Source organism: Oncorhynchus tshawytscha, linkage group LG02 (genome assembly GCF_018296145.1).
Source record: "Oncorhynchus tshawytscha isolate Ot180627B linkage group LG02, Otsh_v2.0, whole genome shotgun sequence".
Classification (NCBI taxonomy): domain Eukaryota; kingdom Metazoa; phylum Chordata; class Actinopteri; order Salmoniformes; family Salmonidae; genus Oncorhynchus; species Oncorhynchus tshawytscha.
The window spans coordinates 46,632,213-46,650,128 of record NC_056430.1 but is presented as its reverse complement, the minus strand read 5'-3'; the positions used below and the strand labels follow the sequence as shown (position 1 = coordinate 46,650,128).

General features: G+C 44.1%; 1 protein-coding gene across 2 annotated transcripts in view; it reads right to left on the bottom strand.

Moving 5' to 3' along the window:
• Positions 1 to 13,919, bottom strand: part of LOC112214764 (helicase ARIP4-like) — a 32,348-nt gene extending 18,429 nt beyond the window's left edge. Inside the window, exons 1-7 of one of the 2 annotated variants that reach the window (XM_024373772.2) lie at positions 13,771 to 13,919; positions 6,215 to 6,413; positions 4,367 to 4,784; positions 3,358 to 3,491; positions 2,076 to 2,252; positions 892 to 1,121; positions 151 to 333 (exon numbers count right to left, since the gene is read on the bottom strand). In XM_024373772.2, the coding sequence (XP_024229540.2) occupies positions 151 to 333; positions 892 to 1,121; positions 2,076 to 2,252; positions 3,358 to 3,491; positions 4,367 to 4,784; positions 6,215 to 6,359 (1,287 nt within the window). In that variant the 5' untranslated portion in view covers positions 6,360 to 6,413; positions 13,771 to 13,919. Of the gene's footprint in view, positions 1 to 150; positions 334 to 891; positions 1,122 to 2,075; positions 2,253 to 3,357; positions 3,492 to 4,366; positions 4,785 to 6,214; positions 6,414 to 8,204; positions 8,272 to 13,770 lie in introns of those variants that run through there. The other variant, XM_024373778.2, reaches the window with a different exon arrangement.
• Positions 13,920 to 17,916: the final 3,997 nt, after the last annotated feature.

Genomic DNA, 17,916 nt, shown 5'->3' with positions numbered 1-17,916 from the left:
TATGCATACACACACACAAGACAGACAGCGATACCGACAGACAGGGGAGATGCACAGAGAGCAGAGAAAGGAAGAGAGACAAAGAGAAACACACACACACACACTCACTCAAACCACACACCCAACCACTCTCTCTATCCGTGAACTCACAGGGACGATGGCCAGTACGGTGTGGGCCCCGGTGTGTCGCAGCAGGATGTCTATGAAGGAGATGACCTGCAGGGTCTTACCCAGGCCCATGCTGTGGGCCAGGATACATCCAAACCCGCTGCTGCCCTTGTAGCGCTCCAGAGACTCCACCAGGTTGTCATAGAGGAACCGGATCCCACCAACCTGGGAGGGAGGGAGGGGAAAGAGAGATGGAAAGCAACGGGTGAGAGCGAGAGGTGAATCAAGAGCCGAGTGAAGAGGAGATCGGCGATGGAAAAAGTGAATGGTGTCACGTCTGAACTATCTTCATACGTGTACGGTAGAGTACACCTTGGCCTCCGCGTTTCACGGTGCAGGGTAAGGGCTAACAGGCATGCTACACTGGCCGTGTTACTTTTGCAGAGCGGGAGACGCTCCCCCCGAAAAATGGCAATGAAGCCTAAGCGTAAAATTACACCAGTTCTTTTTTTCACGAATTCGATACTTGGCTCACGCCCCGAGGCCACCTTGACAAAGTGGTTCACGCTCTGCTCCCGCCGGCCAAAGTCATGCGTCCACTGCAGCAGCTAGAAGACTAGGACCGGTTTCCCAGACATGGCTTGATGTTAGTCCTCGATTTAAAAACACTTTCAATGGAGATTAACCAGTGAGAAGGTAGGTTTTTTAAATCCAGGACTAGGCTTAATCTGTGTACGGGAAATTGGACCGTAGTGACGGCCCAGTGGAGCTCCCCTGTACTACCTGGTGAGGTTTGACTGCACGAGCCAGCTGTGGGACGAGGTACAGGTCTTCCTCCTCCGCTGGGTGGTTGATGTTGACCAGGACCCTCCCCTGGGCGTCTGGTTGGTTGAGTGAGTCGTTGATGTGCGCTCCGCTGCTCTCCTCCGTGCCCCCCGCACCTTCATCCTCATTGGCCGATTCGCTGCTGATTGGCAGAGTGTCGTCGTCCCCAGAGCTCAGCTCGATCACGTCTGGGTTGAGGAAGAATTTGATTGAATTTGATGCATTTATTTATTTTTGGGAGGGTAAAAAACAAAACAACAGTTAAAAACATAAAAAGTGAAAGCTTTATAACACACTTATTTCCAATGTAGAGAAGGCTTGGTCCAGAGCAGGGGAATGTATATCTATCTATTCATGACATTAAGTGTTCATAACCTGACAGCTAAAAATGACATTATGACTCACATAGATTATTAAGTAATTATGAGGTCTGTGCTCCCTCTAGATACAGCATTTTTAGTACTAACCAAGAACTGTGTTTATGTTCCTGTTTGTCTAACCAAGGATCCTTATAACTAGGTTTTACCTAGAATGTCTGGCTCTAAGCCTGTAGTGTAGATAGTAGGGTTGTCACAATACCTGTATCACTATACTCAGAAGTAGCATGGCAAGGAATCAATCAAATCAGAAGCGGACTTCGTTTCTCAAGGAAACACACAGCCTTGTGTTGTCACCCAGAGCCATATTTGTTCATTTCCCAAGCTATTAGCACACAAAACATGTCACTGGGATAGTTTGGGATTTTGGCAATGAGGACCTTTATCTTCTTCCCCAGGGTCAGATAAACTGGATACCATTTTGGTTTGAAAGAAGTCGCTAGCGCCATTGCTAACTAGTGTTAGCACAATGACAAAGTCTATGGGAACAGCTAGCATGCAAAACGACCTCTAACCGTCACACTGGACGAAGATACATACATGATATCCACAAGTTAATCTGACTACGGGGAAGTAGATGAAGGGCCTCACTGACAGAATTCCAAACTACCCCTTTTAAAAAGGACCAAATAGTGAAGTCTGCTTTGTGTTTTTGCCATGGAAATTCGAGTATCGTAGTATCGTGATACTGGTAACGTGACAACCCTACTAGACAGAGGGTGATGGTTGTTCCCTCCGTTTTAGCAGTCCTTCTACTGGTCTTACCGTCTCTGATAGTGGGTGTGATAGCGGGGATAGCTGGTGGCTTGGCGTCCTCCTCCTCCTCTCCACTGCTGTCGCTGCTGTCCAGGCAGATTACGTCCTGCCTGGCTAGGAAAGCAGCCTCTAACGACCCCTGGCCCTGAAACTCCTCCTCTCCAGGCCTCCCTGACACCGCTTCCACTGGAGGAGAGGGGGAGATGAGAGATAGCGCACCAACCATTGTTGCTATTTTTTTTAACCTTTGACAACGTAAGGGATTTAACGTTCCATGTGAATAAAGTCAGAGAGAGAGAAACAGAGAGCGAGACATGCAAAGACAGGAAATAAGTAAGAGGTTAGGAAAATAAATCTCGGGGTGGAAGAATTAGGGATCTATAAAATCCGCTTTGTGGAGAACGCAGATGGAATCCATACATTAAAACTGTATTCAAACATATTAAAACATTTATTGAACTTGGTAGGAAATCAACTGAATATATTCAGCTTATTAGAAAAGTAATTAATTTGCCCAAATGAATCATAAGACATTAACAAAATGCATCAATGATTCATATTTTCCTGCAACTTTTGGAAACGGCACAGGAACGCAGTCAGCGATTAGAGAACCTGTCAGAGGTGATGCTGATGACAGTCATCTTCTAGTAGAGATGGAATGGATTTCCCAAAAACATTCTCAACTAAATGTTAACTACAAAGTAGACTATGTTTCAATTTTAATGGTCAAAAGAGCCGTTTCTCAAGAAATCATTTTGCTAGGACTGTATGGGAGTGGTCTGAGCGAGGAGGGGGAAACTAAAAACAAGCTGTTATTGGCAGAGAGGTTTGGAAGTCTTCTAAATTCACAAACTCTGCCATCACATGAGAACTATAGAAACGTCGCTAACCAAACAATGGCCTCTCTGCTGGTGCACAATTTAATTAAAGTGTCACTACACCCGAAAACCTGAATTTCTTATATTTTCCGAGACCTCAAAAGTGGTCTCCAGATGTGGTTTAAGCAGTGTTGTGGATTTACAACATCCAATTGGGTTGTTTTTCTATATATATAAAAAAGAGTCTGATTTTGAGAGAAAAAAACATGAACATTTGAAAAAACTTGAACCTGGAAAAACAAAATAGAGAAAAATGGAATTTGGGGAAAAATTCAACAGAATCAGGCAAAAAAAAAAAAAAGTTGTAATATTTTATAGGGCCCTACAGAATCCTTTGTATGACAAACCACGAAATGGAGCCCCTCTATGACAGTCAGTGTCCAGAAGGCTTCAGGCTGAAATAAGACTCTCACCTGCTGGAGAAAACTCTTGGACGGGTGGTGCCATGAAGTCCTTCCTCTGCTGCTCCAGACGCCTCAGCCTCTCTAACTCCTCCTGCTGGGCTGCTTTGGTCACTGCCTCCATCTGGTGCTCCTTCAGCAGCGTCCTGTTGGGAGGAGAGGAAGATGGGTTAGAGGAGAGGAAGATGGGTTAGAGGAGGAGGACAGGGGAGGGCGTTAGAGGAGGAGGACAGGGGAGGGCGTTAGAGGAGGGGGACGTTAGGGAGGACAGGGGAGGGCGTTAGAGGAGGGGACAGGGGGAGGGCGTTAGGGCGTTAGAGGAGGACAGGGGGGGAGGGCGTTAGAGGAGGACAGGGGGGAGGGCGTTAGAGGAGGACAGGGGGGGGCGTTAGGGAGGACAGGGGAGGGCGTTAGAGGAGGACAGGGGGAGGGCGTTAGAGGAGGACAGGGGGAGGGCGTTAGAGGAGGACAGGGGAGGGCGTTAGAGGAGGACAGGGGAGGGCGTTAGAGGAGGACAGGGGGAGGGCGTTAGGGAGGACAGGGGAGGGCGTTAGAGGACAGGGGGAGGGCGTTAGGGAGGAGGGGGAGGGCGTTAGAGGAGGACAGGGGAGGGCGTTAGGGAGGACAGGGGAGGGCGTTAGAGGACAGGGGAGGGCGTTAGAGGAGGACAGGGGAGGGCGTTAGAGGAGGACAGGGGAGGGCGTTAGAGGGGGAGAGAAGGAGGACAGGGGGATGGGTTAGAGGAGAGGAGGAGAGAACAGGGGATGGGTTAGAGGAGGACAGGGGGAGGGCGTTAGAGGAGAGAAGGAGGACAAGGGGAGGGCGTTAGAGAGGGGGCAGGGGGATGGGTTAGAGGAGGAGAGGTGGACGGGTTAGAGAAGAGAAAGAGAGAACAGGGGGATGGGTTAGAGGAGAGAAGGAGGACAAGGGGAGGGCGTTAGAGGAGAGGGGGACAGGGGGATGGGTTAGAGGAGATAAGGGATTGAAACCACCCTGTTATCAAACAGATGAGTGTACCTACCTGATGTTCTTCCTCATGTGTACTGTCTTCGAGGGTTTCGCAGGCTTAGGCTCCTTAGACTTAGAGGTTCTCGGTTTCTTCTTTTTGCCAACTAAGGTCTTGTCCTTGCTGGGGGTCTCAGGACAGGACGAAGGGGCCTGGGACTTTGAGGCCCTCGGTTTCTTCTTCTTGCCCGCAGATGGCTTGTCCTGGCTGGGGCTCTCAGGGCGAGAAGGAGGCTGGGAACTGGGGCCAGAGGGGGGCTGGGAGCGAGACTCAGGCCTAGAGTTGGGCTGGGAGGAAGCCCTGGAGGGGGGCTGGGAGGTTGGCTGAGACGGGGGCTCAGAGGGAGTCTTTTCTGAGGGTGAGGTAGCTGAGGGGGAGTCCCTCCCTCCCTGGGTCTCCGTCTCTGTACTGCCCTGGCCACTCTCTGGGCAATCTGTGGGAGAGAGGAGCAGTGAATGACAATCAATCAACTAATTCTAAAGTCCAGGCCTGGGCTTAATCTGTGTCTGGTCAATGAGCTGAAGAATCTCCAATGAACAAGATTCTTAGTTCAGGATCAGGCTTAATGATTTATCAGGGAAACCATCCCTAAATCCTAACTCTTGTATTGTTTACTGGGCCAACTGATCATCTTCTCTATGGTAGATTCATGACCATTACTGTCCGGCCCCAGTCAGACAGACGTGAGTGTCTGGCCCCAGTCAGACAGACGTGAGTGTCCGGCCCCAGTCAGACTGGCGTTACAGACAGTGTCGGTCCTCCCAAATGGCACCCTTAAATAGTGCACTACGTCTAACCAGTCAAAAGTAGTACACTAGGAATAGGGTGCCATTGGTGATGCATCCAGTGTCTTCATTAGACTCCCCTCCACCCAGGCTGAGTGTGTGTGTCAGTGGGGCTTGCCCAAGGCTCTGACCCTATGGGCCCTGGTCAATAGAAGTACACTTAATAGGGAATAGGGTGCCATTTGTTGACGCAGCCAGTGTCTTCATTACACTCCCATCCTTCGACAGTCATGCCCGAGTGTATGAGAATGAGCGGGGGTTGCCTGGTGTTACCCCTGGCAGCCTCTCACATTCCTGGCATTGAACACGTCGTTTGAGAGGCGCCGCTCAGAGCAGATGCCGGCAGCTCCAGGCTGGAAGTCTCGTTACAGAAGCGGTCATCAAACCCTGACCTGGACTCTCCTACCTGTTGCTCTAACACGCTCAAAACTGGTCCGTCTGGCAATGTGGGCCTTGGCGGATCAGACTCTCTCCGAGTGCCCGGTTCACTGCCCGACTCCCTCCCAAATGGCACCCTGTTCCCTATGTAGTGCACTACTTTTGACCAGGTCCCCTGATGCAGGGCACTACGTAGGGAATAGCGTGCCAGACTTTGTAACTGATTGGTTGACTACATTAGATCGCATTTGAAATACAGACAGCCTATGTTTTGCATCAGACTTGACAAAAAAAAAGAAAACTAGTTGAATCACTTTTTCTTAGCAGCTGGCAGCTTTGCAACCATTGTTAAACTGAGACTTGGCGATATGACGCTGCCACAAGCAGCAACCTGAACTGAGAGTATTGCTGGTGAGAGCAATGCAAAACGATGCACTCGTACACAGTATCTGCGCACGTGCACGGTTCCCTCCGCTGCAATGTAAAAGCACGTAACAGCTGCGGCATTACAACAGCGTAGAGGTTTAGCCTGGCGCTTTCAGTTGACGCGGAAGGCAGCGCAACTCTGCTGTTCACAACGTGCACCCCCGACTTCAAGTCTTTAGATTGAATTAGAACCACTTCTAGAATGTCTTCTGTTCTGAACCAGTACTAATTGTGACTATTAAGTCGGAGGCAAGACACCAGCCATGTCACTCACCAACTGCATCATCTTCATCATCCCCATCGTTGTCACCCTCATCTTCATCCTCAATCTCCTCCTCCTCCTCCTCCTTTTCCAGATCCTCGTCTTCGCTGTTAACGCTGGGGTCCAGGTCGCTTCCTGAGATGGCCTCTTCAGACATGACGTCCTGCAGGGCTCAGAGAGCATTACCTACACACATAGTCACTGGGAGTACCTGTAATACAATTACACATCACTTAAAGCCAATGGTCAAACAAAGCACAACAAAATGGAGACCCCCTTTAAAAATGGATAGTTCACCTCAGCTAAATCAAGGTAAGGAAACCAATATGTGGCCAATTCCACGGTAACAGAATTACACAGACTCAGATTGGTATGCCAAACAACAACCATTGATTTCAAAGTTGAACTCCATGCACAAGGACTACTTTACAAAAACACATTTGCTGTAAAAACAGTGCAGATACGAAGTTCGGTAACAACATTTCTGTATAATCTCCCTCTGTTTTTTACGTGTCCACATTTTCCCAAAAACCTAGGCTAAATCAAGGTAAGGAAACCCTATCCCAACCCCATCCCAAAAACTGAAATATCTGCTGTGAATTAAAGATTCAACGATATCTGCAGAAAGAATGGGGTGTCAGCTATGACATACCGAGTTGAAAAAAAATTAAAATCTATTTTGGTTATTGAACTACATTAAGCAAAGGAAGGAAAGGGGGGATACCTAGTAAGTTGTACAACAATGCATTCAACTGAAATGTGTCTTCCGCATTTAATCCAACCAAAATGAAGTGGATTTAAACCCGGTAACAGAATTACATCATGGGTCCCTGAGCTGTACTATACAGAAACTATGGATATGAATGTCATGGTGATGTACCCTGAAGATGAACACAAAAAGGTGGAAATATGCAATATCCTCCTTTGCATCTTTGGGTATTATTCTACACACATATTTTTATGAGCCCCACCCCAAAACAAGAGGTCGGTCCAGACTGGACCAAATCTGAACCAATCATAGATGTCTATGTTTCTTTATGTTGAACCTGTATTTAACTAGGCAAGTCAGTTAAAGAACAAATTCTTATTTACAATGACGGCCGACCCCGGCCAAACCTGGATGACGCTGGGCCAATTCTGTGCCTCCCTATAGGACTCCCAATCACGGCCGGGTGTGATGCAGCCTGGATTCAGGTACTGAACCAGGTTACTGAACCAGGTTACTGAAGTGACCCCTTTTTCACTGAGATGCATTGTCTTAGACCACTGTGCCACTCCGGAGCCCTCAACAAGTTTGGACATCAAAGTACAGCACAGTAGAGCGCAGAAGAGTAGAGTACAGTAAAGTAGAGTTTAGTACAGTAGAGTTCAGCACAGTACAATACAGAACATAGTGTGCTCAACGTGTGTGTTCTACTGTGTACTGTTCTCTACTGTACAATATTGTACTGTACTCTAATTTTCTTTACTGTACTCCACTGTGCGGTATAACAAAACTCAGGTACCTTTTAGATACTAGAACATGAAAAATGGTTTGGTACTGTTGGTGTTTACATACTGGAGAGGGAATGCAAAACAACGACGCTGGACAGAGTGGACAGTACTAGAATTCTTGTTACTTTCGGTACTTCTGTCAAATGTGTCTCACGGCTCAAGTCTGTAACAGCGCAGCCGACGTACCCCTTATAGCGCGAGCGCACTGCTCCACTTAGCCTGCATCATGTTAGCTCCCCACTCACGCTGCACAGAAGTTAACACACTTGAATAACGCGACACCGCATTGTGAAACTGTTAATTGCTGTTTGCAAAACAATGTCCATACAGGCTAGTCTGGCTAGAACACTTTATCATGCAAGACGATACCGGTATTTTCCAGCTTTGTAGGCGAACTATCCTTGCTAGCTTACAGCTGAAGCCAACATCAATTCCCTACCCCAGTACTTTGTTCGCAAATCATTACGCTAAATATTCTGACTTCAAAGCTGATCGGCCTCTCACTCACGTCTCTCCCAAAGATGATCTATTGCCTCAGCGAACTGACTAGGGCTCCGACGGGCTGCTCCCCTCTTGCCTTGTGAATGACGTCATTACGGGTTAAAGAGACAACGCTCACTTTTATAAAAAATAAACTACTTCTATGCAAATGCTGTTGAACAGTACAAAAAATTAAGTCCCAAATTGAAGGGAAACGGATTTTGTCATCTGTAGCCCCATGAAATCAGCCCAAAACAAGCTCAATAACTCAATGCATGCACACACTCACTCCTGTTGAATATGCATTCACCTGTATTGTGAATAGGCTTAGGCTACATCTTGACTTACCCAGTTCTTCAAGAGATATACCATTCAAATACAATTATTACCATTATGTTGTTATGTAGTTATATTGCTAAAAACTAAGTCAAATTGATTCGTGTAATTGATTCATTAATGCATACATGGCTGTCTCTGAAAAATGTCACAGAAAAAAAATATTGGTATTGAACTCAAAAGATGCCCACCGATTGAACAGAGGAGTAGATGAGTTTATCTGTCTGGACCAAATGCCATTCTGTGACTTTGGCTAATATGCATTTTTTTCCTTTCAACGGTATCATTTTGGTATTGAGTATTGTGATACTAATCTGGTATGGAAGTAAAAAATGCTGGTATCGTGACAACACTACTGTACTCTACTGCAGTGTTTCCCAACCCTGGTCCTCCAGTATCCCCAACACTACACATTTGTATCATAACCCTGGACAAGCACACCGGATTAAACTTGTCAACTAATCAGCAAGCCTTCCATGAGTTGAATGAGGTGTGTATGTCAAGGGCTACAATGAAACTTTACTGTTGGGGGTACTCGAGGTCCAGGGTTGGGAAACATTGCTCCACTGTCCAAACATGTGAACCCAACTGTGGTTTGTGACTACTATGATTTCCCAATGTAATCAATTCAATCGTCGAAATTCCGTGACAAATTTTTCAGAAATAACATAATTTTGAGTTTTATTCACTCAATTACTAAACAAAATTGATATCAGTAAAAACACTAATTGATAGGGATACCTGTACTTGTTACTTCTGTGAACTTTCATTATCTTCCCTCATCATGAGGACGTGGGTTTTTGGTAACGGCATTTCTAAGGCACAAGGCAGTGTTTCTTAAACTTCCAGAACTAAATATAAGTGTTGATATTAGTTGGCAGGGGGTCTTCAAGTCAACATTATTTTGTTTTGATCTATTTCTAATTCCTTTTAAATACTTTCTTTCTGGTAGTTGTTTTCTAAAACCATTTTTCCATCTGTTTGAGCAGAAATCAGTCTGCTTATTCCTCATTTTTAGGATGGAAAACGGTGGAAAAATGTACATATGCCGTGATTTCAAAATATATATAAATAGATTCTTAGCTTTCATTTGATATGAACTTCACATGTTGGTGCTAATTTTTTTATTTTTTTTTACATGGAAATGCCCATATAATTTTGGTGAACTCTCTCTTTCAGCTTGGCAAAGTGGGGAGAGTTTGATCTAGGGTATGAAATTACTATGTTGGGTAAAACAGGCTGGTTATTATCATCATCAATAAATCGATTCATTTTCATACATTCATCATCTATGATAGAGGGATGCATTGAATAGAGCGGTACAGTAAAACAATCTGTCGTTGCTTTACCTTTGTCTTTCCTAAGGCACTCTCAAAGTATCAGAGAGAAAAAGAGGAAAGGGAGCTCTGCGAGTGTGTGTCGAAGTGTGAGTATGAGTGAATATGTGTGAGCGAGCGAGCTGGCCAATTACATAAGAGCTCAGTTACATAACAGGCCTTTGCAACTCAGACAGACTGTGTTAAACAGCAGGATATATAGGCTAACCCAAGACACACAGACTATAGTCGTCGCTCCCGTTTTCTCTCACCTCACATACAAAGGCCTGTACACTGTTCCTTCAGTTGGTTATGCAACGACTGTAAGGTCTGAGTGTCACAAACCCCCCGCCTCCCACACTGGCAGACAGAGGCTGCGTCCCCATTCTCCCAAGTGGGCACGTCCCTTCAGCCATCGCCTACACCGATCCTATGCTTTTCAATCTGAGGGGGAGATGTGTGCAAGTGCACACTTTTAGGAGAAGGGATGTCATACCAAACGGCGAAGAAACATTTTCTCTCACTGCCTACTGTTCTCCTATTAATAACATGCAGTTGAAGTGGTCGGTACATCGGTACATCGTAGATGTCTTCCCAGCTTTTTTGTAACATGTGTGGCGCAGCATTCAGCGTTTTTGTCCTCAAATGGAACTGTAATATACTTTTATTTGTCATTTCTCCCCCCCAGCCAAGTTTTATCTGTAATATTGGGAAGAGAAACAAGTTCCCAATGGTACCTATGTGGGTTTGTACCATAAATGCTGAAACGTTAGCCAGGTAAACAAAACCAAAGCACGGGTTGCTCTCAGACCTTGTCCTGGTGTTTCCTTTGGAAAAATGTGTAGCGGTGAGGGGAAAAGGTAATTGGAGACTGAGAAGCTGAGTTCTGGTGGCTCCAAATTGAATGAAAATGAAATTACGCTGACACCTTTTAAAATATAATTTCCACCTCCAGAAATGAGTCCAATAATATATTGGTAAAATTAATTTGACATATTGGTCCATGCATATATTACCAGGTATGCTATTAGCAATAAGCATAATCACCCGAGGCCCAACTGATGCAGCATAGTGGCTACAAATAAATACAGTAGGCAACCCCATGCTTCAGCCTATCTGCATTTACCCTATTGGGCTAATCATTAGATAGATCCCAAATTAGGTACTTTAACTAGTTAGCATACTAGTGTTGAAATATATGTCCCAAAAAACTTAAACACAGTGACTATATGTAGGCCTATCTGTTAGGGTAACTTGGGGTAATATGCCCAATCTGTACTTGTCACAGAACCCACTTCATGTCACCATTTTCCCCTCCAACAGTTTCCCTGGTTGCCACTACTCTTGCTCAACTAAAAATGTAGTCTGTCTCATTACAATTTAAGTCACTCCCCCCAAAAATATTTTGCTGTTAACTCGGGGCCTATTCAGACATTGAGAAATAAATAAAGTAGGAATGGAAATCTGGAATCCAAGCCAACTACGTAAATAGATAAACTATCTACTATGGGACTATGGGGTAGTCTGATTTTTCTATTAATTCGTTGTTTTGTTTTCAGAGGAAAATTAAAAGTGGACCGTTTTATCATCTTCAGTGCGCCTTGGTAGAAATATTTTTTTCATGTTCCATATTTTTCGGGCATGGTGGCGATTTTGCGATGGCTCGACACCACATAAATGACTGCAGCGGAAAACAGCCTTGTCAGCAGGAACAGCACCATTTAGTGGTCAGAACCTGTTAATATCAAGATGTAGGATGGGACATAAACCTAAATACTTCAATGACTAATTTCTCTGAACGGGGGGGTCACAAAAGTCACTGAGAATACATTACATAGGATGAAGAAACAATAATCTGAGCCGCAGCTCAACCCGGCTGTGCGAATGTGCCATCGTGCATAAATGTATTTTGTCACCCCACACCAAACGCGATCATGACGCGCAAGTTAAAATATCAACACAAACTCTGAACCAATTACATTAATTTGGGGACAGGTCGAAAAGCATTAAACCTTTATGGCAATTTAGCTTGCTGTTGCTAGCTAATTTGTCCTATTTAGCTAGCTTGTTGTTGCTAGCTAATTTGTCCTGGGATATAAACATTGAGTTGTTATTTTACCTGAAATGTACAAGGTCCTCTACTCTGACAATTAATCCACACATAAAACGGTCAACCGAATCGTTTCTAGTCATCTCCCTTCCTAGGCTTTTTCTTCTCTTGACTTTATATTGTGATAGGCAACTTTCATAAATTAGGTGCATTACTGCCACCGAACTCGTTCGTCTTTCAGTCACCCACGTGGTATTATCAATGAGGAGAAGGCACATGGGTACCTGCTTCTATAAACCAATGAGGAGATAGGAGAGGCAGGACTTGCAGCGCGATCTGCATCAGAAATAGAACTGACTTCTATTTTAGCCCTTGGCAACACAGACGCTCGTTGGTGCAATAATTGAATAATATAGATTTCTATTTTGCGATGCGAGCGGTGTAGTCAGCCTGTAATACTGTAATATCAGATATAGAGAACTGATACTGATGTCGGGTTGGGATTGTTGTGGGGGGTCGTTTGACCATTTCTTTGGATTCCTCATGTCTTAGTCACTGTTTGAAAAAAATGTCTCTCCAAATCAGATGTTAGGTACTATATTTATTATATGAATCCTATTCATTTAAATTGTCAATTTGGGTGCAATCAATTAGCTTAATTTCTCAGAGATCAAAATACTTCAACAAAATAATGTTGCAGGAATGCTAATCTTATCTGTGTCTAACTACAGAAACGATTTCAGAACAATCTGAGATGGTGGGGTTCATAGCTTGCTGAAATGACATGGAACAACCCACATGCATGTCCAGCATCAAATATGACCACAACACTGAGCAGCATGTGGATGATATACCCCTTCTCACCTGCAACTCCCAAGGGCAAATCCATATCAATCCCTGTGTATATTTTTTTGCATTCTGTTGACATTTCAATGTGTCAAATGTTAAATCATAGGACATGAAGATGTTGTTGCACCTTGGCGTGATACTTTTGTGTTACTTGAATTTCGGAGAAGAAAATAAAAAGATGTTATTGTGGTGCAATACCAAAAGTGTGACATGGAAAAGACAGTTCAGGAATATATCTGAGACTGAGATTTTGTTTCCAAACAACAATGGCAATATTCCTGCTAATTAATATAATATGGATGCCAACATTAACCTCTGACTGTCACTCCCCCTCTCACACACAAACACAATTGAGCAATTATAGCGCAGTGTTACAGGAAATGCTAAATGCAAGAGATAATAACCAACTCTAGCTTCTGTATGTAGCCATCACGTGCAACCATAAACAGGTAGATAACTAGCTAGAATAGGGGCGCATCATTAGCAAATACCTAGCTGGCTTAAAGTTACTTGTCGTTTTCTACCTTGTGCCCATCGTCAAATATGTCATTATTAACTCGCGAAAATCAACATAATAGCTACTGTTATTAGGACACTAACTAGCCGGATATTGAGGTGTTGGCTTATTAAAACGCTCATCTGAGATGAAATATTGCTAAGAGATGCTGTTGCTAACGTAGCTAGCTACGCGTCTGGCTATAAACAGATCACAAGCCAAGATAATGTATTTTACGCTAGCTAGCTAGCTTAGCTAATTTGTTACAATTAGTTAGCTAACAGCAGTTAGCTCGTTCAACGAGTTTCCATAAATTAACAGACGAGTCGTACCAAACACAGCCTGCTAACGTTAGCTAGCTCGTGCGTGTTTGAGCAGCTAGCTAGCTTGTTGTTAGTGAGCTAGCGTCATGTTACCATACACTCGCTGTTTTCAGCCAACGTCTATTGTCCAGAGGATGGCTAATCAAGAAATCCCCTTATGTAACATTGTAAGACTGAAACTAAAATGAAATTCGAGTCAAAAAGTTGTCAAACTATGTACTTACATTTTGCATTCCCTTGGGAAATCGAATTGATGATATGCTTATGATTAATACATTATTATTTTTACAAACTGTATTTTTTATTTATTTCCCCCCTCACTGTTTCTTCAAGGGTAACAGTAACACGGTTCCCCTGCACAGATGGAAAAACAACTCGCTAGAAGTAGGTTCCCGAAGGCACACTCGAATGACAAAAACTGTTTATAAGAAGACAAAAACTGCTATCAGTAAAGGTTAAAAAAATTCATATTAGATTTTAGTTTATGCTGTACGCGCCAACACTAATTCATTAAGTTAATAGCATAGAAATTAGAGCATGTAATTGTTCTATTAATGCACATCTCGACAAAGTATGTTATGGCACCATCTGCTGGTGTAGTCTTGAGGTTAATATGGAGCTGTGCTGTGACAAGTGGGATGCACTATTGAACGCAACATCCTGAGAGGTTCGTGCTGATTGTAAGAAGATTGTGTCAGCCGGTTAAATGTCGTCCCTTGACAAGGCAAGAACAATGTGTAATGCAGGAGAAGTGCAGTAATCTCATAAGGAGCGTTATACTTGGAATACGGAGGAGGAATGGAGGGAAAAGAGAGGGAGAGGAGGTCTAAGAGAGAGAGTGAGGAGGAGGGTGAGCTTGAGTCAGTTGAAAAAAGAGATGGTTTGTTAAATAAGAATGGTAGAAAGTGTAAGCAGAGAGAGTTGAAGACAGGAGGAGAAATATAAGTGAATGAGGGCGATGTATTGGTGGTGGTAGGTATGGTGAAGTTCTCGGAGCTCGAGGCTTGCACCACCGTATGAGTGAAGTTTTTGGAAAAAGTGGATCCTTGACTTTTGGCTGATCCATTTGAGGTTTCATGGTGGGTGCTGTGCTTTTTCAGAGTTGGGTGCTCTGGAATTGGTGAGGGTAACCAGAAGTGGTATTGTGATAATTGTATGTGTTCCTGCTGGTCAGAGGGAGCAGGCGCTCCGTGTTAAACGAATGGGGCCAAGATATGTGAATTATTTTGCTCTCAAGAAAAGGGCGCCATTTATTGGAGTGATTACTGCGGTTGCGGTAAATGTGAAAGCTGACCAACCGAAGGGGAAGATTCCCGGGGGTTGTGATGCTCGTCGTTTGGTGCTACGCAGGCAGGGTGGCGTGAGTGGAGAAACAGAGTTTTGATGTTGAGTCTTTGCCCGATAAAGTGATGTTAACATATATAAGTTATCCTGTATGAGCTTTTATGCCGACTACATTACGTTGTTACAGGTGTCAAGCGTATGGGCATGCGGCAGTAGTGTGTAGGAAGGAGGTTCCTATGTGTGCAGAAGGGCATGAGACAAATGTATGTGTAGAATTGGGGAAAGTAGTGGTTTGTGTTAATTGTGGGGGTGCGAGAGAAGCAGGTTGAGGTTTCCAGGGTTAGAGTAGTGCAGAAGTTGTCATATGCTGGGGCAGTGAAGAAAGTAGAGTAAGATGGGTCCTGGCCTCTTACGCTAAATCTGAATTTGTCCTGCTAGGTGACCTAAACTGGGACATGCTTAAACCACCTGACGAAGTCCTAAAACAATGGGACTCTCTAAATCTTTCTCAGATTATTATCAATCCCACAAGGTATGACTCCAAACACTCAAAAAAGGCTACTCTCCTCAATTTTATCTTCACAAATAATCCTGATAGGTGTCAGTCAGGTGTTTTCTGTAATGACCTTAGTGATCGCTGTTTTACAGCTTGTGTTGGTAATGGCTGCTCAGTGAAATGACCTGTCCTGATTTGTCATAGACGCTTGCTAAAAAACTTAAATGAGCAAGCCTTCCTTCGTGAACTGGCCTCTGTAAAATGGTATAGAATCAACTTGATCCTCTCTGCCGAAGATGCTTGGACCGTCTTTTTTTGATATTTTCAGTGGTATTGTTAACAAACACGCCCCCATAAAGAAAATGAGAATTAAAAACAGGTTCAGCCCCTGGTTCGACTGTGATCTGGCAGAGTTACTCCGCCTCAAGAATTGTATTTGACGAAACACTCGGCACACACATAGTCAGGCTGACTGGCTCTCGTTCAGGCAAATGAAAGCCTGAGTGCACTTATTTATCTGGAAGGCCAAAGTTAGTTACTTTAAGGAGCAGTTCTCTCTCTGTGGGTCTAACCCCAAGACGTTATGGAAAACGGTTAAAGACCTGGAGAATAAACCCTTGATGATGTGGTTGTTACTGACAAGAAGCACATGACTGAGCTCTTTAATCACTACTTCATTAAGTCAGGATTCATATTGGACTCAGTATTGCCTCCTTGCCAGTCCAACATTTCCTCATCTCCCCCACCCCTTATAATGCGACTATCCCTGATCCTTCTCCGTATTTTCCCCCGCTACAAAGTTTCTCCCTGCAGGCAGTCACTGAGTCTGAGGTGCTAAAGGAGCTCCTTAAACTTGACTAAAAAAAAAAACATCTGGCTCAGATGGTTTAGACTCTTTCTTCTTTAAGGTTGCTGCCCCTATCATTTCCAAGCCCATCTCCGACCTTTTTAACCTCTCTTCTTTCTGGGGAGGTTCCCATTTCTTGGAAGGCAGCCACAGTTTGTACTTTATTTAAAGACGGAGATCAATCTGATCCTAACTGTTATAGGCCTATTTCTATTTAGCCCTGTTTATCAAAAGTGTTGGAAAAACTTGTCAATAATCAACTGACTGGCTTTCTTGATGTCTAGTATTCTCTTGGGTATGCAATCTGGTTTCCGCTCAGGTTATGGATGTGTCACTGCAACCTTAAAGGCCCTCAATGATGTCACCATTGCCCTTGATTCTAAGCAATGTTGTGCTGCTATTTGTATTAACTTGGCCAAAGCTTTTGATACGGTAAACCATTTCATTCTTGTGAGCCAGCTACGGAGTATTGGTGTCTCTGAGGGGTCTTTGGCCTGGTTTGCTAACTACCTCTCTCAAAGAGTGCAGTGTGTAAAGTCTGAAAATCTTCTGTCTCAGCCACTGCCTGTCACCAAGGGAGTACCCTAAAGCTCTATCCTAGGCCCTACACTCTTCTTAATTTACATCAACAACATTGCTCAGGCAGTAGGAAGCTCTCTCATCCATTTATATGCAGATGATACAGTCTTATACTCAGCTGGCTCCTCCCTGGATTTTATGTTAAATGCTCTACAACAATGCTTTATTAGTGTCTAACAAGCTTTATCTACCATTGACATCCAAAACAAAGGTCATGTGGTTTGGTAAGAAGAATGCCCCTCTCCCCACATGTTTGATTACTAAGTCTGAGGGTTTAGAGCTTGAGGTATTCACTTCATACAAGTACTTGGGAGTATGGCTAGATGGTACACTGTCCTTTTCTCAGCACATATCAAAGCTGCAGGCTAAAGTTAAATCTAGACTTAGTTTACTCTATGGTAATAGCTCTGCTTTCACCCCAGCTGCCAAACTAACCCTGATTCAGATGACCATCCTACCCATGCTAGATTACGGAGACATCATTTATAGCTTGGCAGGTAAGGGTGCTCTCGAGCGGGTAGATGTTCTTTACCAGTCACATTCTGTTAAAGGTCCCCAATCACACACATCCCTTGGTTGCTCCTCTTTTCAGTTCGCTGCAGTTAGAAACTGGAACGAGCTGCAACAAACACTCAAATTGGACAGTTTTATCTCAATCCCTTCATTCAAAGACTCAATCATGGACACTCTTACTGACAGTTGTGGCCGCTTTGTGTGATGCATTGTTGTCTCTACCTTCTTGCCCTTGTGCTGTTGTCTGTGCCTAAATATATTTGTACCATATTTTGTGCTGCTATATGTTGTTGCTACCACGTTGTTGTTATGTTGTGTTGCTACCATGCTATTTTGTAATGTGTTGCTGCCTTGCTATGTTGTTGTCTTAGGTCCCTCTTTAAGTAGTGTTGTCTCTCTTGTCGTGATGTGTGTTTTGTCCTATATTTTAATTTGATTTTACATTTATAATCACAGCCCCTGTCCCTACAGGAGGCCATTTGCCTTTTGTTAGGCCGTCATTGTAAATAAGAATTTGTTCTTAACTGACTTGCCTTGTTAAATCAAAATAAATAAATCAAGGGGGGGGGGATCCTGAGAGGAGTGGTGTGACTAATAAATCTGTACCAGTACAGAGGGATCAACCAACAAGTGATCTATGTTTAAGTAAGA